Below are 16,459 nucleotides of genomic sequence, written 5' to 3'. Positions count from 1 at the left end.
GCTCCTTGTTGGAGACAAGGGTTTGCCCCACAATCATTGCTTTGGGCTCTGTCTAGATCAGATCAGAGACAAGGAGGTGACAGTAAACAAAATGCTCTTTCCTCACTCCCAAAGGTTCAGTAATAGAAATAAAAGGCATTACAAAGCTAAATGTAAATGAAGCATTTGGAAATTTTATGGAAATAAACTAAAGGAAATAAGGAGAAAAATAGACAAAATTTAGGATGAAGAGCTGGAAATTAAAGGTATAATAGCATGGGACTCATGACTAGTCAAAACATGTCACCAGGATGAGAGATAAGAAATTACTGTTAAAGTTTAGACTAGGACAGAATGGGTAAGGAAGAAATAAAAGAACACACAAATCAGAGTATTTAAAAGGGAACATAAGGTATCAGAATTTCACCATTGGTCTTCACTGTGACCATGTATTTAAGAAATTCTCTAGAAAATTCCCCTCTACCACAGACCAAACAAACAAATAAATATATAAACAAATAAATGTTCTTAATGTGTTTCTGCTTCAGCTGCACATCTGACCACACCAAATTCCTGGCAACCACAGCTTAACAGTTAAAGACAAATTAGAACTGAATACAGAGTTTTACACGATTACCAGAAAATGAAGCTCCCTGTAGTCCACATGAGCATGACAACCACAAGTTGCCCTGCAACACCATGTGCTGCTATCCACCCACTCCAGTAGTAGAAGCCTGCATTAATTCCAAGTGTCATTTTTTTTTACCATTTTATTTTATAGCTATCAGTGAAATTCATTAACAAAGGATAAATATAAAAAGTAGAGACAAAAATATTGACAAAGAAGATTAATAGTCTCATGCTTAATACACAAGTTTGTAATAATTCTGCATAAATACTTCAACTACAGCTGAGTTGATTCAGTTCTACACAAGAATAAGTACCTATGTCTATTTATTGTCATGTATTCCAAGTTCTCTAAACCTCACATGTTCATCTTACTGCCATGAAATTTGGAATGCCATACTGGCAGAACTCAAAATCCCAGGTCATTTGAGACAATCACTCCTGAATTAGTTTCCTGGAAAACAAACAAAAAATTCAACAGCCTTTTTACATTAGTCTTCCAGATTCTACTACCAGGTTTTGGGAAACAGTTGTAAATAAAATAAGAAAATAGTAATGCTGACAGCATTCCTAAACATTTGACATTTTTTCAGCTATTGTACTTTACTCACTCCCACTTTGAGGAAACAAAAATCACACTCTTCGTTCGGTGACAAATACTCATTTAATAACCCACAAACTAGCAAGTTCTTGAGACTTTTAATCAGCTCACAAATGCGCTGGAAACCAGAGGTCCTTGGCCTTCTCATACAGTTTTAAATCCTCCCATGCAGTAATTTGAAAAAGCTATGGCCTACACACCATCCATGGTCTCTGCAACTCAAGCTATTTTTCCTGCACAACGTAAAAGCCAAGTTATGGACAGATGCCCTCAGCCTAACACATACGTAGACCACTGACACCAGGAAAAACAAAGTTCAGGTACAGAACATCTCTGTACTGTGAGGAAACTGCCTGAAAGTAAGTAGAAGAAAACCAGCAAGGAGAGTGACACAGCTGTACAGCCTAAGGGCAGGCTGAAACACAGACAAAGAAAACATCTAGAAGACAGACACTGGCCTGGTTTGGTTTATATTTCATGTTACTAATCTTAAAAAATAAGAACAACAAAAGAAGCTTTCCACCCTCCAGCAGACCAGTATCCATATATACACATACACATGCAGAACAGAGTAAGTGACTTGGTATTAGATCTAGAAGGACAGTTGAATAAATTAGACTAAAATGTGTCACTGCCTTTGTGCTGTGGGAAGTGGAAAGAATCCAGATACACATAACAACCTTCTGTCACACAAGTTACTGTAACTATTATATAAAATATCCAAAAGGACAAGAACCAACTACATCCATCTCTCCATTAGCAATTCCATCATTCAGATATTTTTATGAAAGTCTATAATCCTCATCTACTTAGAATAGGTGCACAATTGACTATCTAAGAACCACAGAGCTTGTTTGACCATAGGCAGAACATCAAATAAAGCACAGAGACTGCACCTTTGCTATGCTACCTGTTGCCATATTTGACCCAGCTGTAGTATACTCCTAACACAAGTACACTCACATTTGGACTACTTTTTGAAAGGTGACACTTAAATCAATCTTACAGTAAAAATGTCAAAATACATAACAAAGATGTTACTCATTACATTTTCCAGTCTTATCATAGATACACATACAGTATCCTTCAATCTCATTCAGTCGTCTTTCAATGAACAATACACAAAACTTCCATCTTACTGCTGACAATTCACCACAGCAAACAGACCTTCCTGACTCTCTGCTAACACAACGTATTCAACACAGAACTCTATAGACAGGTATATTGTTCAGTAAATATATACAGCTAGAGATCAGCCCACGCAAATTGTGTATTACTGTCCCAGCTTTATCAAAAAAGGGAAGTAATTTATCCACCTTACAAAACACCTAAATTGCACAAATTAATAAAGTTGGAATACAGAGGGATTTCAGAGGGCATGGCTAATGCTGTAGGCACATAGCCAAAGTAATTTTGTGTTAATGTTCTTCTCAGTGAACTGAGAGCTCAATGAAATCATACATTAACAGACCAGGACCTCAAATGCTAATAATGCTTAACAGAAAAAGCTGACCATGGAAAGAATAGCCTGAAGATCCACCTTGGAACTGTAGGCAGAGTTAGAAGGAAAAGTGGTTAATTTTCTCAAGTTTGTAGAGGTGCTATTTTCATATATAGTTGTCTAAATCACATGCATTCATTTCAGACACCATCACTTGGGATGACCTCAGCTGCCCATCTGGCCTCACCACGTGGGCACAAGCCAAGACCAGATTTAGCACACAGCATTTCTTACCCATTTACAAACTTAAGCTCAAACTCACAGAGCTGTAAGGCAGCAACCTTACAACAGAGACCGGGGTGCACCACGAAGCCGCCTGAGGCTGGGGGAGGGCACCAATGCCAACATTACCCCCAGTCATAGGGATAAAAGTCGAGACGAAGCGCTGCGTCTCTCCAACGCCCGTCGTTCCCGACAGGGAACAGGCGCGCAGGCCTCCGGCACGGCGGGCCGAGCCTCCCCCACCTCCGGGCACGCTCGCACCGAGGGCCGGTGCCCTGCCCGCTGCCTACCGGGCCGGCCGGGCCACAGGGCGAAAGGGAGGCCCGGCAGCCGCACCCACCCCGCCGCTCACCCGCGTCGAGCTCCAGCTGGTAGCAGGCCAGCGGCTCCAAGGACAGCTTGTAGCCCTCGAACTTGGGGTCCAAGAGCAGGCGCTTGGCCTGCAGGGAGCAGTGAGCGGCGCCCGCCATGCTGCGGCTCCGGGAAAACTTCGGGACGCGGCGGCAACTTGGCGGCCCCTGAGGGGACGCGCGGAACCGCCGCGAAGCACCACGGGAAGGGCCGCGCCGGCGGCGGGCGGCAGCGGGGCACGCCGGGAGCCGCAGTCCAGGCCCGAGCGCGGCCGCGATCCCCGGGCACGTCGGGAGCCGCAGCCTCCGGGCTGGCGGGGCCTCCCCAGACTGCGCTTCCCGGCGGCGCCCGCGCGGGGAGGGCGGGGCAGGCGGCGGGTTGTGCGTCCGGGAGGCGGCTCCGCCTCCTGCCGCCCGGGACCGGCAGCGCCGTGGCGGGTGAGGCAGGAGCGCACCAGGTTGGGCCTGGGCTTGTCGGCGCCTTTCTCCGCGCCCTCGCTCCGGCCGCGGCGGGGGAGCCGCTGGGTGGGCAGGAGCGGCGCCAGGCGGGAGGGTCGGGCTGCGGAGAGGCCGCGCCTGGCGGCGGTGGGCTGGGCCACGCAAGCGGCCGCTGAGCTGTCGACCCCCGGCGCTGGGGTAGGCGGGTGAGCCGTTCCGGCGCTGGAGTGTGTGCCTGTCGGGCCCTGTGCTGGCGCCGGCCGGGAACGGCGGGGGTGTGCAAACGGGCCTGGCGCTGCGTGTAGCTGTGCAAATCACTTTGGTGCGGTAGTGACGCCGATAGTTATCGAAACTCTTCTGCTCTGTGCAGGTTTGTGATTAACCTAAATTTCCAAAATGAATAAAGATGCCCAGATGAGAGCAACCATCAACCAGAAGCTGATAGAAACAGGAGAGCGAGAGCGGTAAGTGGGCTGCCTCCCCGTGCCAGTGAGAGGCTTTGTATGTTACCAAACACCAACTATACCTACACGCAAAGTGAAGTAAACTTGAACCCTAAGTTCTTCAAACGTCTGTGTATGAAAGTATTTTGCATTATGTAAAGCTGTATTTAAAAAAAAATAATAATGTCTTGAACAGTTTTAGTTTTACACTTGAGAAGGTGGGAAAACAAAGGACAGGGTGGTTGGCTTATGAACTCTAAAGCTTTTTCTTATTTTGGCTTATTGTGTTGGAAAGCTCTTGCTTCATATAAAAATTACCATTAACTGCAACTTGTTGCAGTTAAATCTTGTTATTTGCTGAGAAAGAGAATGGGACAAAATCTTCCTTGTTTGCTTCTAAGTTTTTCTTGCATTCCTCTCTGTTCACTTGTTAGGGAAATATATAGTGGATCACATAAAACTGCACTTGTGAAAGTTATTGCAGAGATCCCAGTAAAGGCAATGTAGTGTGGCAACTGTTTTTTGGCCTTTTGTTGTCTCTTCAGTCTGTTCCATTCACATTATATTTACATATAACTATCGTGCTTATGATATTTTCCTCCTCACCATTTCACTGTATTTGTAGCACCATGCACCAAAAGCTCAATTTTCTTAGTTTTTCAAGGCCAGTATGAGTAGGAGTCATCTTCCTAGGGCATCGCATAGCCCTGTATCTAAGTGTACCATTTTGTAGACTGACAGGTGCCTGTGCTCTACTGCTTTACTGGTTGTCACCATCTCCTTGGAGATTGCACAGAGCTTCACCAGAGCAACCAATTTCTTGAAATAGTACTGGAAACTGTTTTATTATAATTTAAGTGTAAGCAGAGTTTTGACAGGATGTCAAAAGCTGTTTTATAAACAAGCTTTATCCGAGCCACACTGTGATCAGAGACAGAGCACACAGATTTCTTGAATTAAGAAATATGCAGAAGCAGTAAATTTCACTTGTGTTATTACTCTGCTTTTTGTCATCAGTTCATCTGCCCTCTACACAATTAATGGAGTAAAAAGTTAGGTCCCTTCCAATCCTTAACATACTGTGATTCTGTCACTGGGGAGAGGAGCCTGCAGTTGAAAACAGTAGTACAGAATCCTCCTCTCAGAAAGGAGGGGGGAAGGTTTTATTTATTTTGAAGGTGTGGTTTCAGGTGAAATACTCTTAACTTCGAAAGTTAGCATACATTTGCTAACGGGGTAGACCTGGGCAGTAAAAGTGATTTAAGGGTTTCTACCTCTGCTGTGGCTGCAGCATCAATGCTGCCTGAAGGAATATGTGAGTTAATTCCTGAGCCCACTCCTTCTCATAGTCCATGTTAAACATAAATTGGTGCTCATTTGAGTTAGGATTCACATGTCGTTCAGCCTTTTCTGCTGCTGGTCTGGGAGTGCCGCTATGAGTAGTAATTGTAGACTTAACTTTCACACTGAAGCATATTTAAGCTCTCGGGCATGTTTTCTGTTCCTAACAAGTTTCTGTATTTTCTTAACAGCCTTAAAGAGTTGCTGAGAGCCAAATTAATTGAATGTGGCTGGAAGGATCAGTTGAAGGCGCACTGCAAAGGTAACGGTGGTCAAAAACTAATATCCTTTGTAATCAACTAAGGTTTTGGCCAAACGAAAGTCCTAGGTGAAAGCTTTACTGCCTAACAGTCAATTTAAATGAGACTTGGGCAAGAAGAAAGTATCCCTTGCACTTGGTTTTGCTTGCAAGAAAGCATCTTGCTGTCTTGCCAAAATATCTTGAAACTTCTTCTCTCATCTGAAACTTATTAAGCTTCTGAGAAAAGTATTGGAATTTATTCCCTAAATGATCACAATGATACAGCTTCTTATGTTTTGAGAGAGATCACTTGCCCCAGGAAATAAAAGCCAAGATAAAGGAAAATTGAGCCAATACAGTGGTATACAAGTTAGAAACTTAAGAGGACTTTGTTGTCCACATATGGGAGAGAAAGGAGTGCATTCGTACTCCTTCTGTATACAATTTTTGAAAATAAGATTATCTTCTAAAGAGAAAACAAGCAGATGAACCTCTAAATACCCAAATATTTAGTTTAAAGTATTTAGCGTTACTACAGTTTACTGACTTGTAAATTGTATGAAACTGTTATAAGCAGTGTTTAAGCACCTAAAAACATTACCACACGATGAACTTTCCTTAAAGCAAATTAAAAAAATCCTGATTTGGCCTGTTGTGCCTGGCAACTCAATATTCCATTACAAAGTTTTTATTTTTGTAGGGCTGAGTCTGTTAAATTGTTTTCATAGGTGGGTTTGCGGAGAAGGCTGAAATGATTCATGCTTGCCATTGTCTGTGTGGTGCCACTGCTAGCGATTACCCATTTCTGTAGTACAGATAGCAAAATGAATGGCTTTCTGCCTTCTCATCTATACACTTTATAATCTGCTAGAGTAAAGTTATGTAAAATTGTTTGGTTTACATTTAGTACTTTGAACTGTAACTGCAGCTGCTGAAAATGGAAACCTAAGTTCAGTTGTCCCTGTTGAGGGCCTAATAAACCCATTAGAAAGGACAGAGAGAGATTTGGGGGGGGTTGCATGTTTTGTTGTGTTGTGGGGTTTTTTTATTTGGTAGCTTGCTCTAGAACAGCAGTGTCAAACTACTACATTTATACAGTCCTAAAATTACATTCCGCCCTTTGAAGGCAACCGTGAGACTGATGTCGCCGCTGGTGAAAATGAGTTTGACATCCCTGTTCTAGAGCCTCTTGCCATTGTGGATTAGGGCAAATAACTGAGCAATCCATGATTAATTTCTACAGATAATTCAGCCAAGAAAAACAGTTTACAAATAGTTCATGTGATGTCAGTTCAGAAAACATACTTAGTGTCTTGGGGACAATAAATGCTATGTACTGGCATATAGTTAACAACATTAATGTTTAGACAAAACATTGTAGGTTTATGCTGCTGACTTGAAGTTTCTTCTCAACATTGACTTCTGCATTTTTCAGTAGTCTTCAAGATGCCTTAAGTAGACAATTCATTTAAATACTGGTATATATTAATCATACAGTATATGTTAATCATAGCTTTTATTTTGCTGTAGATGTATACCTTCCTTTCAGATACGCTTTTTAACTTCACTGAAATAAACAGAGAGAGCTTGTTTAAACCAGTTAGGAAGAGCAGTAAGTATTTACTGTCCCTGTGCTCTCCTTCTTGTATGTTCCAAAGGTTTTTCCAATTGCATCTCTTTCTCACTATTATGTAAATAATGTGTTAGAAGAGATAAGTGGACCAACTTGTGAGCTGCTGCAACACTCCAGTAATACATACATCTGGTAATGCTCAGATAAGCTTAAACTTTATTACGCTTGTTTTTAAAATATAAACTGGCCAAGATGCATCAGTAGTGACAATTTCCCACCTTTAAACCTATGGTATGAATAAGAGAGTAAATCCACTGTAGAGTGCAGTGTAGGTACTGAGTTCATAACCGACATTTAGGTCACAAGTTACTTCGCCTTCCCTCATGATTTATGGATGCAGGCTTTGTTTCTTAATCATTGGCACATGATTTGTCTTCTAATAAATGGATTAAAAGACTCAAAATATCTATCTTGGTCTTCCTCAGATGTCATTAAAGAAAAAGGATTAGAGCATGTTACTGTTGATGATTTGGTGGCAGAAATCACTCCCAAAGGCAGAGGTAAGAAAATGCAAACATGGATGCAGTAGTACATCGATAAACATATGCGCCTGTATTTAGTATTTTGAAAGCAGCACTATGAATTTGCCTGTGTTGGATTCAAGGAAAAGTGTTAATAGCTTGATATTAACTACAAATAAAATGCAAATTTGTACTGTGTAACAACCATTCAAAATCTGTAATGAGCTGTGTGAATGTACACCACTTTTGTAGGTTACATTACTTAGTCATGAGTCTGTATTCATCTTTCTAATTGACTTAATGGTCCCAAGAAAAATTGCAGCAGACGTCTTTTAAAATTCCAGTTCTTTCTAAGAGGGAAAATATGAACTAACAGTACGAGAGTAATGAGAGGTAGAAAAGGAAAGAACATAGCATACAGATACGGAAAAATTGAATCTCTTATGGAAATACTGTAGTCTTCTTTAGATAGTTCTTCTTGGGCTCTACACTAAGCTTTGGTGTTAGTGGGAGAAACTCCATTCAATCTTACATAAAAATAGACCTTCAAAATAACTTGCTGAAGACCCTTACTCTGAGGTGATAGCTGAGATTTTTTTTTTTTTTTTGGTCTTGAATTTGTGAAGAAAATAAGTAGCATAATCCAACTAGTTTCTGGTGATTATATCCTGTTTACTGTTGAATAATCCTTTCCCTCAAATTTCAAATTTTCTTAACAATGGCCAGGCAAAAAACTACCCATAATAACTGTGTTCTCAATAGACGTAAATTTTAGCCTATTTTAAATGGGAAAAATATAGATGTGCTATGTGAAAATCAAGTAGCTTCAGTTACTTAGGTATTAACAGACTTACAAGAACAAATAAGTAGTTGTTTTAAAAGGTTCAAATTAGCATTATTTTCCATTTTGTCCTTTTTGCTTTGTTATTTGTGTTTCAGCCTTGGTACCAGACAGCGTAAAGAAAGAACTCTTGCAAAGAATAAGAACTTTCCTTGCCCAGCATGCCAGTCTCTAACTTTGATGTTCATCTGGGATACAGTGTTTCTGTTGCTGTTTTATGCCAGTCACGTCAGGATTGGAATGCAGTTTCCATACTTAAGGATGGAGAATCTGGGGTTGGTTGGTTGGTTTGTTTGTTTTGTATGATGAGTTGAAGTTTCTCTTCACTGCATTGATTTCTTAAACGTGGTGTTATTTTAATAAAAAAATTAGTGGACTTGTGGTTCTAAGACTCTTTTCTGTCAGTGCATTGTAAATGGTGGCACTTTTTCCAGTTTTTAATAATATATTATTTTATAGTTGTGCAAACTTGCTCATTTTTAAAAAAGACGCGTGATTAAAAAGTATGTTAACTAGAAATGCAGAAGGGGAAAAAAGTCTGTGGAAAATGAGTTATCCTGTGTTACTGAACACATTCTTTCTAATTTTCCCCGAGTAAGTTGCTGGACAGCACGAAGAAGTTAAGAGTATGTGAAACTGTTGGTGGCATTCCTCTCCTCTGCTAGAGAGAGGGGTTTGAAGTCTCGGACTTGCATTGCAAATATTCACTGAGTAGTTCATAAGAGCTTGAATTCTACAAACAAGGCAGTCGTATCTTTCATCAATAGTGCTCTCTTCACATTTAATTGAAAAGAGTCACTGTTCTGATCCACAACAACTGCTGTTTTCTAGCTTTGCCCATATTATGGGTAATTTTTAATTACGTGGATCTTTGAGGCCTTTTGAAATTTAAGTGTGATACAATAATTTGCCAACAGTCTCTTACGATATATTTTAAATTCTTGTATTTGGAACTGCAACATCAACCAGGTCTATGAATAGCTACAAAAATCAGGCTGATGAATAGAGAGGATCAGGAAAGGGGCTTTGAAGTCTAAACACTTAATTTTTGCCAGCTTCACTTCGAGGAAAGTGTCTAATAGATGATGTAGTGGAGGGGAAGCATAAGCAGAAACTGAATGAGCAATGAGCTACTGTTGTGACTTGGCTACTGTGAAAAATGAGTTAAATCAATACTAGTTAGAAGAATACTCTCAAACCTGGTATTTGGTGTGGAGCTGTACTTTATTAGCTGGTTGGAAAGCCACACCCGCACCCATGGATTTTTTTCGTTCCCCATTCTTTGCTGCAAGCTCTTGCCAGGAGCTGCTCAGGGCACCCACACCTCACACATGGGGGCAGTGGCTTCTCCCCACCACTCTATAGCCCTGCTGCTGCCTCCTAGTCCCTTGGTTTTCAGAGAGGAAAATGTCAGAAAAATTCTTTCTTCCACTTAAGTCCATCTTGTTTTTTAAAAAGTTATTTGCATTGAGCATGTTACTTCAATGTTTGATTGCAATGAGTATGGTCTGTTTGAATTGCATATATGTGTATTTATTCTGAGCTTTTCATTCTAGACTTGATTTACCCAATGCTAGTAACTGATGGAGTACAGAATACTTTTTCACACAACCTACCAGCATATACGCTAGCTGAGTGTATGCTTAATACAAGGCTGTAAAGGCAAGGCTGTAAAATGTCTTACATATTCTTACTTTTGTTCTTAGAGCTCTTTGCTGTCGTTCTTTGATATTTGGCAAATTACTTTAGAAGTCTTTGCTTGATCAATGGCTGCAGTGTATCATGGGCACGCAAGAACTTGCTCCAGGGCTTCCACTTGGATTTCCTTCACTGTGGTGGGAGAGGGCCAGACTTAAGGTATTTATACATGGAACTGTGGAAGGCTTGTATGATTAGTAAACATTTGAGATTCCATCTAGAACATGACAGTTTAAGTGTAGTTGCTGTGTGGAATAGTTCTCCTCTGTAGGCAGCTCAGGCTTGGCACAGAATAAAGGCCAAACACCACCTGAATTTTCAGGAAGTTGTGCTGACCAATCTGAAGTTAAAGGCTTGACAAATGGCTTTTTCACATACTTCCAAAAGTAAGTTGTAATGTTGTGCCCAGACTGGCTTAAAATGCAAGAGCATTCAGAGACCCAGAAGGATGAGAAGAGAGTGACTGCCTCCCAGGCACACACCAGCGGCTCCCGTCTCAGAGTAACACTGTCTGCTTTCTGATTCCAACAGCCCAGTGCCACATGTTCCCATGGTGAGTTCGTTAATCACACCAGTGCAGCCTTCATTCAGTATCTAAGAAAAAAGCAAGTTTGACAGTATGTGCAGATCTAAGTTACACTGGAGCAGACTGGTCAGAAGTATCTTGACAGATCTTCTATGAATGAAGTTAGATTTGGGGTGCTATCAGCAATGGGAGATGGTTTCGTGAAGAATAAATAGGTCCTTTTGGTGACCTCGTATTTTTGTTTTAACTGCAGGTTTTATTCTCAGATGCACAGGGTGACTTTGTTTTTCTCTGCACAATCTGAGTTTCTACTCAGTTGAGTACTGAAAACAATCGGTAATATTCGGGATTCAGCCAGAACATTATTGTCCTGTTGAGGTTTTTTGTTTTTTTTTAACTTACTGAAAAATAAGATTATCTGTGCTGTTAAAGATTCCATACCTATAGCATATACAGACAGGTAGATGGATTAGCTACTGTTCTTCAGAACTTCAGCATTTTCAATGTCATGAAATACATCCATTCCTTAGAGAGGCAGGCAGCACCCAGAACTAGATAGCCAAGAAGTGATAATTTAGGATTGATGTGAATTACCTTAGCTGTGCGCATATACTTCTTTAAGATGGCAGCTCTCTGTATACACTCTAGTAGCTGATTCAGCTTGGCCTTTTTGTAGACAGGCCTGTAAAAAATAAAATCAGTTTGTAAATTGGCATTGAAATAATGGGTCAGATAACAGCTAGAGTTAATTGGTATAGCTCTGGACATGCACTAATCCAAATTCAGTTTGACAGTGAATTGAATAGTCCTACTGCCATCAATTACAGACCAATAGAGTAAGCTTAGCCTCTCCCTTAGTCAGGCCCTGAGGGGTCTAAAGCACACAATGAACTAAAACTGCTTAGATTCTAATTTGTTAGATAATTCTTTTCCCATGAATACTTCTCCACATTGACATAGTCCAATTAAAAAAGTTATATAACAGTAACATCACCAAGAAATTCTGCTGAGACATCAAACTTACCCTCACATCTTGGATAGAACTTTACAATTTTGCCATTGCAGTTTTTTCATTTGTTTGTTTTCTATTCTTTTTCCTATTCGACTTAATTTTTGTTTACTGCCATAGTGTTTCAGTAAAGAGCTTTATAACTTTGCGAACAAGTATGTCTGAAGTCTGTATAAATCTATCAGTGCTATTAAAAAATTATGGCTGCTTCTCAGTTCTTCTCTCCAGAGGGTCCTTTGGGATGACAGCTCTGCACTACCTAGCCATGTATATGCTCAATTTTAGTGGTTGTGGCACCTTGATAATTTGGCTCCAACTTACTTAGTGACTGAGTTTTCACTGCAGCAATGAAATGCTTTTTTACCTGCTGGCTCTTTTAATTTCTAATTATTTGCAATTGAAATCAGAATTGTGTTCTGCTTGGCCTGTTTTTCTCAGCTATTCAGTTTCTAAAAGGAACAGCTGTGGCTGCAAAGCCAAATTTGTAATGACTGGAGCCCAAACTGAGGAAAAATAAATTCCTTCCCTCATAAATAATTTATACTACATCACTTTAGGGTAATGAATAGGTTAATCAGCATTCTGCTTGGAATGAGAAAAGCCCTAATCTCACTTTAGTGTATTTATCATGGTGCTTTCCATCTGAACAGTATTATTCTTAAAAATGTTCTTTACGCTTACCTTATAACTAGTCAAGTGAATAAAAAATTCCCCTCTAAGAAACAGCTGCTGATTTCTGTTTGTTGGAGTTACTAGGGAAGAGGTTATCCATTCTTTCAGTCATCGATCAGGAGGTAAAGCATTGAGTTTCTGCTGATAAAATCTGGAGCTGGCAGCCTGTGGGTAAATACAGACAAGGGCAGAGCAACCTGGCCTCTTCTGTTGGCCGGGTCTCTCTAACTGTCTGTGTACAAAGTCAGTGCAGAGTTGAGTTCTTACATCTAGTGCAGAGGGCAAGAGCAACACTTAATTCCCTGGAAAGCAATGACACTGGAAACCATAGTGCAAAACTCACCATCTGCTTCCATGGGATCTTTGAATATACGGAGATGAACATAAAACGGATATTGGGTTTGTCTACCGCATGGATGAGACTGACACTCATGATGTACAACTTGCAATTTTGAAAATAAAAAGGAAAATATGGATTACTGCAAAGAGAAAAAAAAAGAATTATTGAGGGCTAGCGCTGCTGGTTAAGCTTTTAAAATCTCCCAGTGTTAGTTTATTGAATAGAAAGCTGATTGACAGAAAATATTATTGTGATGTATCAGAACCTCTGCAGGGAGAAAACAGGAAAAAAAGGGCACTTTACAAGAGAAAGGCAAAAAGCAGTAGATAGAAATAGAAATCAGACAAATTCAAATTTAAAACAAGATGGCATTTGTAAAATTACAGCTGCTTACTCACTGGAAAAAAACTATGACGAAATAGGGTTCATCCTGCATTTTTCAATGCATTCCTGAATACAAGATGCCTTTCTGGAAGAGCTACTTTAGCTGACAGTTACTCAAACTTTCCAGAAATGCAGTACTCACCTATGAGTGTTCCCTGGAGCTGGCAGCAGCAGCTCAGTTTCTTCCAGCTGAGACAGAAAAAACAGAGTGAATACTCCATGTTTATACTTCTGCTCCCTTGCAAAAGAAACAGAGGCGTTCCCAAAAATGTGAGGTCCAGAGAGTTCACTGACTTGTACAAATATCCTCCGCTTTTTAACTCCTCTGTTCTGGAAAATCTGAGTAGCATCTTAAATGCTGTTTTCTAACACTTTCCAAGGCAAACTTTTCATGCATCCTGAGGACTGCAGTTTCCATAAGGAGAAATGTTGCTTGAGTTGAACACAAGCAGAACTCGTTAGCTCTTTTTTTGTAATTTGGACTGAAAAATGCTGTCTAACTAATCTGTTTGTGACCTTTTTCATGTGCATTTCATTTGTTTGTCTGAAGCTGGCATTGATTTTAGACAGATTTTGGGAGCTCAACACTTCCAATGGGGCTTGGCACCATTGGAAGGTGCTCAGATAAGATTTGTTGTGTTTTGAAGTTTCTGAGCTTTGAACATAGGCCTTTTTTGCTGAATTGATTTGGTTTAAAATGGGAAAAGGGAGGATTCATTATTTAAGGGCTTTTTTCTGCTAAGTTCTTTTCTCAGCTTTAGAATAATTATTCCTGAAGTGAGACAATTAGATCTGACAAAGGGCATGAACAAAAGAAACTCACATTTTACCAATAGGCAGAAGTTCTTCCAACAAATGCTGAAGTATGAAGAAACAATGAACAGCTTCATTATTCTCCCCCCACTCAAGAACAAAAAAGCCAACAACAAACATAAATGAACTAGAAGGAAAATCCTTTGCCTTCCTAAATGCTTCCCCCAACAAATCTTTTCATGTTATGCACTTTCTCTCCTATTTCCCTAAATGCAAATCATCCACATGCAGACATACACGAGTGTATCCATGTAAATAACTACTTTTATAAAGCAATATGCTTGATACTCAAGTGTTTAAAGGATTTGGATTCAAATGCTAACACTATGCCTAGGATCCACCTTCTAGTAACTTGAATTTAGTGCAGAGAACTTTTTTTCCTGAATAAGAAACACACAAAAAGCTGTGCATGTGTGTCACACAAGATTACTTAATGACTACATGCTACACAATGGAAAGTAAGATTCTCTATTTAGTAATGAAGTGATAGATTAGTTGTATAAAGAATAGGTCCCATTATCCTCTCCCTAATTTGCAGTTGAGGAATATGAGGATTTTAAGGAATACAAAGCATAAGTTTTCTTCCCATGTAAAAAAAAAGCTAGGGAATTATTTTCCTGGCAAGTCTAATACGATGTTCTACTTTAGTTTATGCACCTGTTTTATCTATTAAAATCAGCAATAATAACTAGAGCCAATACAGACCATAATAACATTTTGAATGGAGATAACCACCAATATCCACATTTTCTATCTAAAAGCTGCTCAACTGCAACCAAATGGCAGTTACAGAAATTCTTAAGTATTGTATAATAACTGTAGATACATTTATGGATGCAAAATCTATTCACAATCTTGTCTCTGTACATGCTGGAGCTGCCCTGTTGTCTGCAGCTAAAGGTAGGCAGAGGCACCCAGCTGGCACCTGAAAGAAACTGGGATCTAGGAGCCAGGACAGAACACTTTAATCCCTTTGAGATCCAATCCCAAGCACACCTTGCACTTACTGAAGGGTTTACTTCCTGCCAAAGTGCAACACCAGGCACTGCTTTCTTCAGGATGTACCTGAATGAAGAGGAAATAACTGGGATAACTTGTATATAGTATCATGAAAATATTTCTTAACTTTAGAACAGATCTTTCACATTCAAAATAATACTTTTACAGTTTATGGAATTAAAAAATTGCAAGAATGGAGAGGGAGCAATTTTAATACATTTTTCCTGGACTAAAGAATTTTAAAACTAAAAGTGAACTCAGTGTCCCCAAGTAAACAAATGAGGACACTGCCTTTTAATAAAAACACTTAGAAAGAATAATAATGTAAATTAACACCAATATTAAACATCAATTAAATATCAGTCCCAGATGACTGAATAATCAGTACTTGACTGCCTAATCACTTTACCAAAACCCAAAAGCCACAGTTGCATGGTGAGCTAGATATTTGCAGAGACTTTGGCTTATTTCTCTATTTCCATTATTATTGCTGTATCCTGGTGACTAAAACAAATGGTTCTCTGAAGTCTACCAGTTGGTCAGCTAAATTAGGCAGAAGATCCATAATGTAAAGTGATGCACAACTAGAGATTACCGAAACATTTTTATGTGTTAGTTGTCAGGAAACATAAAAAGGTAGGTTAGCTCCACCAGCAGAACACAAAGTCTTTAGGGGAAGCTATTTAAAGAGAGCAGAAAGAACTCGGCGGTATAAAGGGACTTTTTTTCAGTGCCTTCTTAGAAGTAGACTAGGCCTGCCAGTGGGGAGGCAGAACCTCCCTTTACCTCATCTATGGAGCCGATCAAATGCAATGGGAGATGTACACAGCACTGTAGAAAGGCTTACATTACCCAACATCTTCCTCCTTCCCCTGTCTGCACATCAGCAGTGAATGAATACTGTCCCCAGAGGCCGGCCAGTTAACATGCACAAGCACTTTTTGAAGCATCTGGGTGAACAAACCCAGACACTGGCAAGACGAGCTGCCAGCTGAGGCTACGCCCTGTCAAAAGCTACTTCAGCGATTTTATTTTAGCAGCTTCCAAATTTACAGCTCAGCATCTACCCAACCACATAGTAATACCTCTGCAACCACATGATCAGCACTCTGATAACATTAAAGACAATCACTTATTTATCACAGTCCCCTGAAGTGACAAAACTCTGGATCAAAACCCCGCTGGGGCCGGGCTGTGGCGGGTCACGGTCACCCACTGCACGGTGCGGGCCGCGGGAGGGCAGGGGGAGAGCGGAAGAGGCGGTGGCCGCGGAGCAGCCTGGCGCGCCTGTGCTGGGTGCTGAGCGTTGAGCGCTGTCCCGCACACCGGCCACGTCGCCC

At 40.5% G+C, this 16,459-nt stretch overlaps 2 protein-coding genes across 3 annotated transcripts in view; one reads left to right on the top strand and one right to left on the bottom strand.

Annotated features, from left to right (window-relative positions):
* Positions 1-3,601, bottom strand: part of NUDCD1 (NudC domain containing 1) — a 40,409-nt gene extending 36,808 nt beyond the window's left edge. Inside the window, exon 1 of the mRNA XM_082046179.1 lies at positions 3,283-3,601. Coding sequence (XP_081902305.1) covers positions 3,283-3,400 — 118 coding nt within the window. The 5' untranslated portion in view covers positions 3,401-3,601. The remainder of the gene's footprint in view (positions 1-3,282) is intronic.
* Positions 3,592-9,054, top strand: ENY2 (ENY2 transcription and export complex 2 subunit). 2 transcript variants are annotated; one of them, XM_082046181.1, is made up of 5 exons: positions 3,592-3,718; positions 4,089-4,182; positions 5,694-5,764; positions 7,802-7,876; positions 8,777-9,054. In XM_082046181.1, the coding sequence occupies exons 2-5, from the start codon at positions 4,115-4,117 to the stop codon at positions 8,851-8,853; spliced, it is 291 nt and encodes a 96-aa protein (XP_081902307.1). In that variant the 5' UTR covers positions 3,592-3,718; positions 4,089-4,114; the 3' UTR covers positions 8,854-9,054. The 2 variants fall into 2 exon arrangements, with proteins under 2 accessions (XP_081902307.1, XP_081902308.1); XM_082046182.1 differs by lacking the exon at positions 3,592-3,718 and adding an exon at positions 3,784-3,805.
* Positions 9,055-16,459: the final 7,405 nt, after the last annotated feature.

This window comes from Streptopelia decaocto, assembly GCF_964273445.1.
Source record: "Streptopelia decaocto genome assembly, chromosome: 2".
Taxonomy (NCBI): Eukaryota; Metazoa; Chordata; class Aves; order Columbiformes; family Columbidae; genus Streptopelia; species Streptopelia decaocto.
This window is presented reverse-complemented; position numbering and strand designations above follow the sequence as displayed.